The 12,883-nt window shown below is 35.3% G+C and overlaps 1 protein-coding gene across 4 annotated transcripts in view; it reads left to right on the top strand.

Annotated features, from left to right (window-relative positions):
- The window catches only part of CNTN5 (contactin 5), a 695,706-nt gene that overhangs the window by 542,917 nt on the left and 139,906 nt on the right, over nucleotides 1–12,883 (top strand). For all 4 annotated transcript variants that reach the window (XM_080592024.1, XM_080592025.1, XM_080592023.1 and 1 more), the window contains one exon: nucleotides 9,789–9,970. In XM_080592024.1, coding sequence (XP_080448150.1) covers nucleotides 9,789–9,970 — 182 coding nt within the window. The remainder of the gene's footprint in view (nucleotides 1–9,788; nucleotides 9,971–12,883) is intronic.

Raw genomic sequence — 12,883 nt, 5'->3', positions numbered from 1 at the left:
TGCACTGATAAGTGAAGGATGGAGGACTGAGGAATACTAACAAGTTTTTAATATACAATTTGCAAGTGAATTGAAAGCTAATTTTGACTTGTCTTTTAAATGTATTATGGTACTCACAATTTAATGACATGCCAAGATCCCTGGTTTACATTTAATGGAACAAATCGTTCTAGATGTTATACATCAGATTCCTTGCTGGAACTAAGGATTCAAATATTCAGTGTTTTTCCTACAAATAGGAGAAATACCAGGGGAACAAAATCTAAGAATCTAAGCACTGTGAAATATTAAGCAAATCACAATGTAGAATTCCGCAGGCAGCAATTTGCCATCACCCTCAAAAAAAAATTCTTAAAATGATATCTTATTTTTCATCTACAGGTCACAGAGCTGTAAAAATATCAGTTTCCTTTTTTTAAAACATGGAAATTGTGGCACAAAGTATTAAAATAAAATGATTTGCCAATCAAGCTACAGAATAGAGAGAAAAGCTGGTATTGAAATGTATGTTTCTAAGTCCCATGCTTAGCAAGTCATGCTCCTTCATGCCTATTCACACCAATTCTCACTTTAGGAAGTAGATTTTGTTAATTCTATCAGATGCCAAATCTAGAAGCTGTGAAGTTCTAGAAGCTTCAAGTTCTCTGACAGCAAAACAATCCCAAGAGGGAAATTAACATACACAGTAGAACATCATTTGTCAGTATTATAGATAGGGATGTCATTACCTCTGGAGATAAATTTGTGATGACAGGAAGGAACCGTTTTGAATGTGAATATGGCATCTTCAAGCTCAGTTTGTTTATTTAAGACAGAAACAGATCCAGTATTTGTTTCATTCCATAGTACATGTTGTTTATGTCAAATAAATCTAAGACTTTCATCAATTTAAAGTTCATTTTTACTTCTTACTGAAAAAGAATTTATGTCATAAGGTGCTAGAGTAGGATTGGATTTTGTTCCTCTTTTTTCAAGCTAGATTGATTTCTACCCTTCTTTGAGTAGATTTGCTGTTGCATAGACTTTATAATGCTGTTACAAGTATTGCAATCATTCATAGTAATGTAATAAACTTTCTTTGTTAAATCTCAGGTAGCACTCCCAGGTCTCTTTCTTTCTCAGTCTGGCTAAATGCTTCATACTTACATCTGGAAATTTAGAGTTAATTGCTTTCATCGTATGACATAGGGAAATTTGAAAAAATCAGCCCTGGCAAACTGCAAGTCCCCATCAGTAAGACATAAATCCTGAAGAAGCAATATTACCAGTCCCCTATCTTTCTCTCTGAGCACTGTCAAAGAAAACTTGTAAATGTAACTGAAAACTTTGGCAATTTAGATGGTTTTGATTTAGGTTTAAAGATGCAGGAGAATTTTTTCAGATGCTTACTTGTAACTTCTACACAGAGAAATCTGCCTCCTTCCGTTTGCATTCTGAACTTACTATCCAGAAGTGCATATGCAGGCTTTCTCTGTGTGTCAAAACTGAGATGATCAAAAGGAAAAGAAAAAAAAAATCTTGCAATCATCAATAGTAGTTCCTCGTAATTACAATTGCCATTACTTGTTCAGGATTTCCCGTAAAGAAATAAATGCATATATTATTACGTGGTACAAAACCTTAAACCCAGCGCTTTCAGAAATCATCTATCTTCACTGTGTTCACAATCTTCACACTCCATTGCTGATCAGCAGATTCAAAGCCATTTTACACACCCTGGATTCTAGATTTACATGTGATGTTCCCGTGTCATAATTGGTGGTAGACTTGTTGTTTCTGCAAGGCAATGAAAGGCAAGGCAAGATTCATGTTTCAGTCCTCTGGAAATGATCTTTATACACACACTTTCTATACCTGTAAAGATGAGTTTAGAAATCCTATATTAATGTGCAAGCTATAGAAATTCTGCCTGTCCAAAGTTTGGAGAAGAGAAAAATAACATGAAAATCTGTTATGAAGTAGATTTATATGGGTTAAGAAAACAGTGCTTTTGTGGTACTGTGACTCTGAGAATCCATATAAACCCCTGTCAAAAACGTGTTAGCTTTTTAGGCAAAATTTCTACCTTAAAGTATTTGTGTAATCTAACTTATATTTGTGGAATTTTTGTGTGTTATCTCCCATACTCACACAGCAGATGTCATATATGTCTTTTGCTTTTCAATTTGCTTCAGACTCTCTTCTCAACAGCTGTGCCCAGGTCACAGGCTTGTGACATTTTAAGTGTTGCTTTGTCTTTAATAGTTTTTAGTAGAATGTTCACTTCAGAGTGCCTCCAGCCAGCAAACTGAGGTGGGGAATGATACGGAGACTAGGGAAAAAAAAAAAAAAAGAGTCACTGGATGGCTGAGGAAAAAAACTGAGCTTACTTTTGTCCTTATTTAAAAACTATAGTAGCTCAATACCTCATCCATTCTACAATATAACACATTATTTGCTAATGATAAAATATAGCATGGAATTTTGCAAAGTGACCAACCCTGAATGCATGGCAGGAGACATTCAACATTTTTCCATTAAATTTGTCATTATCTATCTTTGCTGTTGTGATTTCATTAAGAGTAAATAGCATTATCTAACTTTTAAATAAAGAGATGAAATATTATGGAATAACTTTTTCCCTTTAACTCACTAGTTGCAAAACCAACTCAGCCTGTTGTGAGTAACATCTGTACCAGATTATCATTGTTCTTATGAACAACTTGAATTTAAGAACTTGGAAACTTCTTTGGAATCACCAGAAGCGCCAAGTATCTTATCTTACTTGAGCTACCAAGCAGTTAGGAATCAAGTCTGAGCTACCAGTTTAGACTGAGAAAATAGTAGAGAAAAGCCTTTGGAATATAATTCATCATGGTTAAAGAATCATTATGGATAATGAATCACTAGACACAGGACTGTTATAGATGTTAGAGATGTTCTACCGTGTTAGCACTCAGAGTGTGAAGAAGATGACTTGGAGCTGGACATACAGTCAGGCAAAGGCATTCTGACCTTGTTCTGTGCTGTAAGGACCAAGTCTGGAATAGGGGGAAAGTGTTAAAAAAATCCGTGTTAATATACAACACTGACACATGTATCAGACCTAATCTAAACCATTAGACCTTTTAGCAAAATCATGGAATTGTGTAGAACTGACTTGCAAACCTCACCTTTTTTCTCCTCACTGGCTCCAAATTCATTGTCGTTTTCTTCCATTTTTGTTCTTAAGTCAACAATACTCACAGATACGTGAGTATCTTTTAATAACCAAATGAAAGCAAAAGTTATTATCTTGTATAGAATAATGAGATAGTCTCCTACATCTCATCTGACCAAAATAGGCTAATATACAATGATCTAAAGGTAAAATTGTGTGAATGGTTGATGTTTATTTCTGGAAAGTGTCTTATGGAGAGAATTTCACGATTCTCCTCGACATTTTAATCCTACATAATTAGTCTGTAATAATTAAAAGATATTTAACACAGTTGCAAGGCTGGAGGGCATAAGGACAAAGGGTTCTTTTCTAATTTCATATGCATAGGCATGCAGAGATTTTAAGATATACTGTGATGTGAACCTGTGGGTTCAAAGACACAACTCAGAATAGTGATGTATGGTAAAGATAAATAGTGTGGAAAGGAATTGAAATTACAGTAGAAAATAAACTATTTCAAAAGAGCATATCAATTTGTACCAACCAAAAGTAGAAAAAACTAAACAATGCAGTCTTATTTAATATACAGCTGAAAAATTAGGAGCTCAGATTAACAGAAAAGGTATTTTAAAATTCAAAAATGACTCTCATTTCCATCTCAACCCTTTTCTGAAAGAAATACATGCTTTATAGATCCAAATACTTTTTTTTTTATTATTATTATTTAGGATGAAATTGCAAAACAAACAACTGTATAAAATTGCTTCTGTTTTTCAAAGCATTTCTATTTCCAAATAAACTTATGAAGAACTACCAACAAATTCAATAGCATTAATTGTAAATAATAGAATCATAGAACGGTTTGGGTTGGAAGAGACCTTTAAAGATTATCTAATTCCAACCCCCCTGCCATAGGCCAGCACACCTTCCACTGGACCAGGTTGCTCAAAGCCTCATCCATCCTGACATTGAACACTTCCAGCAACAGGGTATCCACAGGTTCTCTGGGCAATCTGTTCCTGTGCCTCACCACCCTCACAGTAAATAATTTCTTCCTTATATATAACCTAAATCTCTCGTCTTTTAGTTTAAAACCATTACTCCTTGTCCTATCACTTCACTACTGACAAAAGTGTCTCTGAGGGACACAGTACCTGAACATTTTGTCTCCTTCTCTGGAGATATTAAAGACCCATCTGGATGACTACCTGTGCAACCTGCTCTAGGGAACCTTCTTTGGCAGGGGGGTTGGACCTCATGATCTCTGGAGGTCCCTTCCAAAACCCTACAATTCTGTGATTCTGTGATTCTGTGAACACTGTACTCCAGGTGGGATCTCCAAAGACCAGAGTAGAGAGGGAGAATCATCTCCCTTGACATGCGTCTTTTGGTGCAGCCTAGGGTACAGTTGGCTTTCTGGGCTGCAAGTGCACATTGCCTGCTCAAACTGAGCTTCTTGTCAACACCCCCAAGTCAGAGAGAATGAGTAGCTCCTCAGAGCTACTCTCAATTCATTCTCTGCCCAACCTGTACTTATGCTGGGATTGCCCCAGCCCAGATGCAGGACCTTGCACTTGGCCTTGTTGAACCTCATGAAGTTTGCCCAGGCCCACCTCTCAAGCCTGTCAAGTTTCCTCTGAATGGAATCCCTTCCCTACAGCATGCTGACTGCAACACACAGCTTCGTGTCATCGACAAACTTGCTGAGGGTGCACTTGATCCCAATGTCTATGTCACCAACAAAGATGTTAAATAGTGCCAGTCCCAATACCAACCCCTGAGGAACACCACTTGTCACTGATCACTACTTAGGACACAGAGACGTTGACTGCAACTCTTTGAGTGAGACCATCCAGCCAATTCCTTACCCACCAAGTGGTCCATCCATCAAATCCACGTCTTTCCAATTTAGAAAAAAAAAAAAAAGGACATCATGCAGGACAGTGTCAAATGCTTTGCACAAGTCCAGGTAGATGACGTCAGTTGCTCTTCCCCTATCCACCAATGCTGTAACCCTATTGTAGAAGGCCACTAGATTTCTCAGGCACAATCTGCCTTCCCTTAGTGAAGCCATGTTGACTGTCACCAATCACCTCCTTATTTTCTATGTGCCTTAGAATAGTTTCCAGAAGGATCTGCTCTATGATCTTGCCAGGCACAGAGGTGAGACTGACTGGCCTGTAGTTCCCTGGATCTTCCTTTTTACACTTTTTAAAAACATGTGCTATGTTTTCCCTGTTCCAGTCAGTGCAAACTTCACTGGACTGCCATGACTTCTCAAATATGATGGATAGTGGTTTAGCAACTTCATCTGCTGTTTCCCTCAGGACCCATGGATGTATCTCATCAGGTCCCACGGACTTGTGCACTTTCAGGTTCCTTAGCATGTCTTGAACCTGATCTTCTCCTGCACTGTGTTGTTCATCATTCTCCCAGTCCCTGCCTTTGCCTTCTGGGGCCCGGGCTTTTCCCAGGCTACAGCTCTTGTCAGTGAAGACTGAGGCAAAAAAGTCATTGAGTACCTCAGCTCCATATCCCAGGTGACCAGGTCTCTCATTTCCTTCTGGAGAGGGCCCACAGTTTCCTTAGTCTTTCCTTTCATCTCTGGGGTAACTATAGAAAAAGCTTTTCTTATTGCTCCTGATGTCCCTGGCCAAATTTAATTCTAACATGGCTTTGTCTTTCCTAACCCGATCCCTGGCTGCTTAGACAATTTCTCTGTTTTCATCTCAGGCTAATATATTTTTCCTTCAAATACATAGTGCTGAAATTTAACTCTTATAATCTCTTCTAAATATAAATGCAAAACTATAACTTATGTTTTCTTCAAATTCAAAGTGAACAAACCCACAATGTAATGACTATCACATTTAAAAGTGACCTCTTTGAACTTTTATTTAAGCTCAAATTAATAAGAGGTTTAATGATGACACTTCTGAATTAGGTAGGTTTTTTGTTTGTTTGCTTTTTTTTTTTTTTTCCTCGGTGATTCTAAGGTTTACCAGCACTATTCAACTGATTGTTTCTAAAAGTGAGGAGAACCTTCTCTTTGAACTCAACTGAAACTTGCATAAAGATATTTATTGGAGTTAAATTTGAGCACTGTTATAATAAAAAACTAAGTAATATTCCCCCAAAATATCTGCTTAGTCCAAAATAAAAATGGGATATAACAATTATAAGATTTACCAATTATGCATATTATGTTGAACTCATATTAATGTTACAGTTACTTCTACTATTACTCTATTTTTTAAGGATGAACAATATGTGTATATGTAAGCTTTTATGCTAGATTTTATGAGTTTTCTAGAACAGTCACAATTTTATTATTTCACATCCTTACTCAGATATATTTCATTCTTTCATTTCCCTCTCACACAAGTCACAAAGGAGAAATAGGTATAGATATATTTTTATTTCAGATGTAAAATTCATACCTCACTTGTGAGTTATGCAAGGAAAATAAGAAGCTTCATTAAACAGAGCTACAAGTTGTCTGTGAATAGTGATTTGCAGTTTGGGAGTACTTTCATTTGAAATCATTAAATCTACACAGCTAAAGTAATTTTATCTCTTTGAAAAACTCCACTTACTATCTTACACTGATGAAGAAAATAGAGATTTATTTTTTCTAAATATATTTCTTAATGACCCAGAGAACATCATTTGCTCTGTATTTGCATGTTATACACACTTACTTTCTGTAGTATACAGTAAAGCAAATTTCAAAAAATAGAAATAAACACAATTTAAAGGGAATTTTCTAAATACATGAATTTCAGAGTTAACGCTTTGTAGATAAATGAGCCAGCAATCATGGTTTATAACGTCCTCATTGTTTCTTGGAAATATACAACATGGAAAATCACATTTATCAGTTCTATTCAGCTACAACAGTTTCCTTCCAAGATAATAGAGTAAATGCTTGTTGTTTTGTTGTTGTTGTTGTTGTTTGTTTGTTTGTTTGGTCACTTATTTTATTGCAGGAAGGATGGAAGAGCAAGTACGTGAATATGGGCAACAAACATGGCAACATTATGGTGCCAAACAGAGTGTACCTGCCCACTTATATCATTTATAAAACTGAGTAATTGAGAAGTATTGCACTGTACAAGCACAATGTATTTCTACTGTGGACCGGTGTTGTGATCAATAATAATTAGTTAAACACTTACCTGGCTAGAGTTGCTGTTTTGCAGCCAGTAGTCATGACATAACTATATATAGAAAGAGGATAAGCATGTAAGTAATTTACACTTAAATCTGATCCCAAAACAACAGAGTTATGAAATCTCCATAAAATCATTCAAGAAAGAGTGTAAATTAGAGTTTCAAAGTGAAGTGTGGAATTAGAGATAAAATATGATAGCTAATAAATGGGAAAAATATAAACTAATGTTGTTTCTTGTGCTACTTCTAACATATACAAATAGCTATCAAAGTATAGCAAATCAAAATATCTTGCTGAGGAAGTAACAGGAATATTATAAGTGGTAATGGTAAAGACAGTTGCTTTTATTAGTGTACCACAGACAGAAATAAATAACCTATTTATTCTTAGTATTTAGAATGGAAAAGTATGAAGTACTTATGTCAGATAAAAATAAAAAATTGTTTTAATGTTCTAATTGAAAACACCATAAAACAACTTCTGAAAAGTTGTATAAAACAAACTTTATAGATTATACCCAAATGTACTACACAGAAGAGTCCTCAAGCCAAACAGGACACCAAATTTTGAAACCAGCTTGTGAGAAAGTATTTTAAGATTAATAATGCATGCTACCAAGCAGCTATGGTGCTAGAATAGGAACAAGAATAAAAGAGAGCTCATATGATCCATACATATCTGTAAAAAGACATAAATGATTAGTGCTGAAGAAAAAGAGATCAGTCTGTTTCTTTTACTAAGAAAAAAAACAAAACAACAACAACAATAAAAACTTCATTTCCATACGTTATCTATTCTATGGGGAAGAGACCATTTCACAGGAATAGAAAGGTACTTTAGGGATTAAGTCACAGACATGAATCCACACTCATTCGAAATAAAGTATCTTTTGTCAGGTTAAATAATCAAGTTATCAACAAACTGATAAGGAAAACAATGATTCTCTATTTCTGAAATATCCCAATAAACAGTGGATACCATTGCAGACATTGTACATTAATCAATACAAAAATTTCGTGCTTATAGGCTCAATGAGATTCAATGATTTGTGACACTCAGGAAATACTAACCTCTGAGCTCCAATTACAAGTCTATGAATTTTCCAAATCTCTTTAAAGCACTTGAATTTGGAGCTGCTTGGCTGAGAACTTAAGCCCAACTTCAATTACTGACAACCTATTTTTTTTCTGGCTGAATAATAGCTAGAGCCTTATACATCAGTAGTTGCCATATCTGTATTTGTTGTGTCTCAAACAGGACACCCTTAAATAATGCGACAGGTGGTGTTGTTTTGTTCTGTTCTGTTTTGCTGCAGCTTCATACAACTACAGAAAATTCCATCAGTGGAATCCAGCAAATGATGGTAGAAATGAATAGATAATTTAAATTTCGATCTCTGCTATGAACTGCATATCCCCATCTACCACAAAATCCAACTGTTTACATCTAACTTTAGACTTGATAGCAATTAAAATAAATCCAAAATATTTTTATGAGAAAAATTCAGCATGTAACAGTTGATTTTCCTTTTATGATGTCCTCCTAGCTTCTTTTAGAATACCTGAAGTAGTCTAGTTCTCAGTTCGCAATCAAACGAGTACATTTCTTTTTTCTTTTTCCTTTTTTTTTTTTCTTCCTGAGTATCCAATGCCATATTTAGAGAAATGTACCAGTAAAAATCCATAGAATAAAAATCTCATAAGATGACTGATGAGTGCTAGGGCTGAAAATAAAGTTGAATTAGTATAAACACTATCTAATCTGTAATCCATTTCTTCCCTCAGTATGAATGTAAGTGACACATCTGAGCTTTCCCCTAGATCTCTGTTGAATAGAAGATAGAGTGATAAACACTTTTACTCCAGAGAACAGGTGTGCACTGCGGTCAGACAGAAGTGGTAGTGACATGAGTACATACTTATTGCCCAAACAATTTTGTAACTTAAAGAATATTGCAAAAGTAAAGGTCCCCAAGACTTTGGTCACTTTATTTTAGCCAAAGTACAATGTTATTGAAATCTCCCATCTAACTGAATGTGTCACTGATCTCCTGGACTGGAGGTTCATGGCAGAAAAAAAAAAGAAAAAAAAAAAAACAAAAACAGAAGTGGTGGAATTTTCTCATTTCATCCAGGGTTTGAAGTTATTTTCTTTTACCTATGGAATGAACATATTCAGGAGTAAAACATACAGCACTGAAGATACTCTAGAGAGAGCATTTCAAGTGATTTGCTTGATCTCGATAAAATCTTGGCCTCCCTTGTGGGTGAAAGAGACATATTCTATGTAACAACCCATTTATTAAAGATTCCCTGCAGAAAGTAAGCTATACCAAGCATTATATGAACCTTAATTGTGATTATATTTTATTGCTCCTTAGATTATTAAGTGTTTAAACTTGTTTAAACTATGAGATAACAGAATCTGTGTTCTCAGTAGTGACAGTAGTAATAGTAATTTTATTAAATATTTCAGCCCTGTTCCAACAATCTCTTGGAGGAAGGTTAATGGTCACAATCCAAGTAAAGCCCGCCTGAGAAAGTCCCAAGCTGTGCTTGAAATACCTAATGTGCAGCTAGAAGATGCAGGGATGTATGAATGTAAAGCTGAAAACTCACGTGGAAGGAATGTCTTCAGAGGGCAACTTCAAGTGTACAGTAAGTATAATTGCACATGGTATTATCCATCAATGTTTTGTCCATACTTAAGGCTTTAACGATATATGAAGGACGCTAAGATCCACTAGAAATTAAATATCTATGAAATAAATATGAAATAAAATCAGTATTGAATTAAGATATATATTTTTGTTCCTCAGTAATGCACTAAAGTCTGAAATGTGAATGAAGCTGTCTCACACAAAACCTGGTTTAAATAACATTTCATGTTTCCTGATGGTTAGGGTTGTTTTTTTTCTTTGTTTGTTTGTGAAGAGTATTCTTGTAATTTTAGAAGTCTGTATTTTTCTCCTGATATAATACATAATATATAATATATAAATTAATATATAAATATATATATATTCACCCAAGTTAACCATAATGCATATGTCAGAAAAACAGTTTTAGAAATACCTTAGTATTTTTCTCACACTTTTATTAATGATACATACTTGCCATGCCTCGGTGCAGATTTCGCCAAATTCATCATACAGGAATCAGAGTAGGAGAAGCAATTCTCTTTTTGTAAATGAAAACTCTCAGTCTGGGGATGCACAATTTCTGTAGTCTCCCAATAAGTTTGGTTTTTTTTTTTTTTTTGAGTGATCGTCAAAAAATTCAACCATACATCATGTTGAAAAGAAAAAAAAAAAGACCCAAAATTAAGAATATTTGGTAAGAGTAATTCATTTTTATTTAATGTCATTGACGCACCGTAGAGGCTAGAAACAAAAGCCTATACAAAACATGCCCTATTGATTGAGTAATTGTAGCTCAAAGATTTCACTTTAGTCCCTCCTATTTCTAGTTATCAGTTCATGGATCCTACAACCTTAAGTACTTAGCAGGAGAGGTCTATTGCAGGAGATCATGCAACAAATCTTTCAGACTCTGAGTTGTATTTGGTCTTCAAATATTGCAGTCAGTGTTATTCAAACTTCATCAGTTGAGACTGTTCCTCAGGCTAGTAGATATCTTTATGAAGTCTATCCTGTTAATGAATTTTATTTTTATTTTCTTGATTTCAGACAACTGTTATTAGTGCTTTCTCCCCATTACTCACTGTATATAGTTCTCTGTATTTTTTCCATTTTCATCAAATAACCATAGATTGTCACCATATGTTTAGTTATTTTTCATATAAGACAATATTTCCAGGTCCATAATCAATTTTTCTGTCTCCTCCAACTTTCAAACGTCTTTATCTTAGCTCCCCAGTTTTCAGTGAGCGTCAGCATATAGCTGGATGATGTTCCTCTCCTTCCTTTTCGTTCTTATCCATCTAGAGCCATCTTTTTGCCTTCTACTTTTTCACTGTGTATAGGAAAAAATGTGATAGCAAAGATGGTGGTTTGCACCTTTCCTTTTGGACATGCCACCCATACTGCAGTTGCAGAAAAGTATTTTACTAAAGAAAGACTGAAAGAACAAAAGAGAGAAAGAGAGAAAGAAATCTCAAAGCTTCAGGAACTACTTTATGCCTTCCACTGTGCCAACTCCACAGTGACATTTCTCCATTATTACAAATTCCTACTGTCACTTACTTCTACAAAAGTATGACAAATCCTGTTACAGGTATGGGTGCCAGAGAATTTAGCAACATGTTTGGTCTTTTTCCTTAACATTTCTTAAAATATTGGAAATTCCAAAGGTTATAATGTATACCCCAGCTCATACACTTGCTAGCTGTTTTCTAGACTTGTTAAACTACAAAAAAAAAAAAAAATAGCCAAAGCTTCCTGTAATAGAGATACAATTATCTCTACCTCTTTCTTTTGAAATAAAAGGAAGAAAAAATTGCTTTTCAGGATAGAATTTAAGCTGTTGGAAAACGAAATTGCTTCCTCAAGAGCACCCTGCAGACCTGTGAACAGCCATAAGCAGAACTCAAATCACAGCACACATGATCTCATGTTCCACCTAACTCTACCTCTCTTATTAGCCAGGATACATTTTCATTTTCAGCACTAGTAAAGATGCTATTCAAATGTAGAAGTCCATAGAAAACATTCTCTTTTTCAGCTTTGTTCCATTCTGTTTAGATAGAAATAAGAATTTTTATTTCTCCACCATTGTATGGTTGTCAAAATAATATTGTTTTCAGTCTGTCTTTATGGATAACACACAGTTTGTGTTAATTGGCTTTTTTTTTTTTTTTTCAATATCAGACCAAATGCTTGTACATTACAGAAAGGAGGTCCACTTCAGATTGTCTAAATCCTTTGATTAACAGCTGCATGAGACTATCATATTACTACATTTCTAAATGCAGCAAAGTCTATTACTATCTTTTAGACTATGTTATGGGTAATTCAGAACCATATCCGAATCAAAGTTTCACCTATCTGCATTAGCAGGGTGGAAGGTCAGAGCAGGTGACAGGGGACTTTCAAATGGAGGAGACCATCAGTGACTTCCAGCCCAGCAAAACGAGAAGTGCAAACTGTTAATAGCTCCTTACAAGTATCTTGGCCTCAAGATGAAGTATTCCCCAGCGAGCCTCTCACATCCAGACTGCTCCTGAAGGCATTAGTTCCTCATTGGCCTAAAAACCCCTACATCCCTTTCCAGGGATGTAAGAGAGTTTGGGTAAGAAGGTTTTTAACAGCACAAAGTTTAGCCAAGTGTTACTTCACAAAATTCTCAGCTTCCTCTGCTGAGAGCTGATATAGCAGGATACAGGGGAAGCATTTGCTGATGTATTTCTTATTCATAACAGTCAACATGGATTATTTATCTTAAAGCTCATTGTCTTTTCACTGACATCTTATTCCTCCAGGAGACAAGGATTATTTTGGCTCAGAAACTCAGATGTAGGCCATCATTCCTTACCAGGGGTTTCTCGTAAAATTTCAGAGCAGACTGTAGTACCAGCTGTGTCATACTGTGGTTTTACAATCTGCATATCTC

The sequence above is a fragment of the Anser brachyrhynchus genome (genome assembly GCF_964034855.1).
Source record: "Anser brachyrhynchus genome assembly, chromosome: 1".
NCBI classification, from domain to species: domain Eukaryota; kingdom Metazoa; phylum Chordata; class Aves; order Anseriformes; family Anatidae; genus Anser; species Anser brachyrhynchus.
This window is presented reverse-complemented; position numbering and strand designations above follow the sequence as displayed.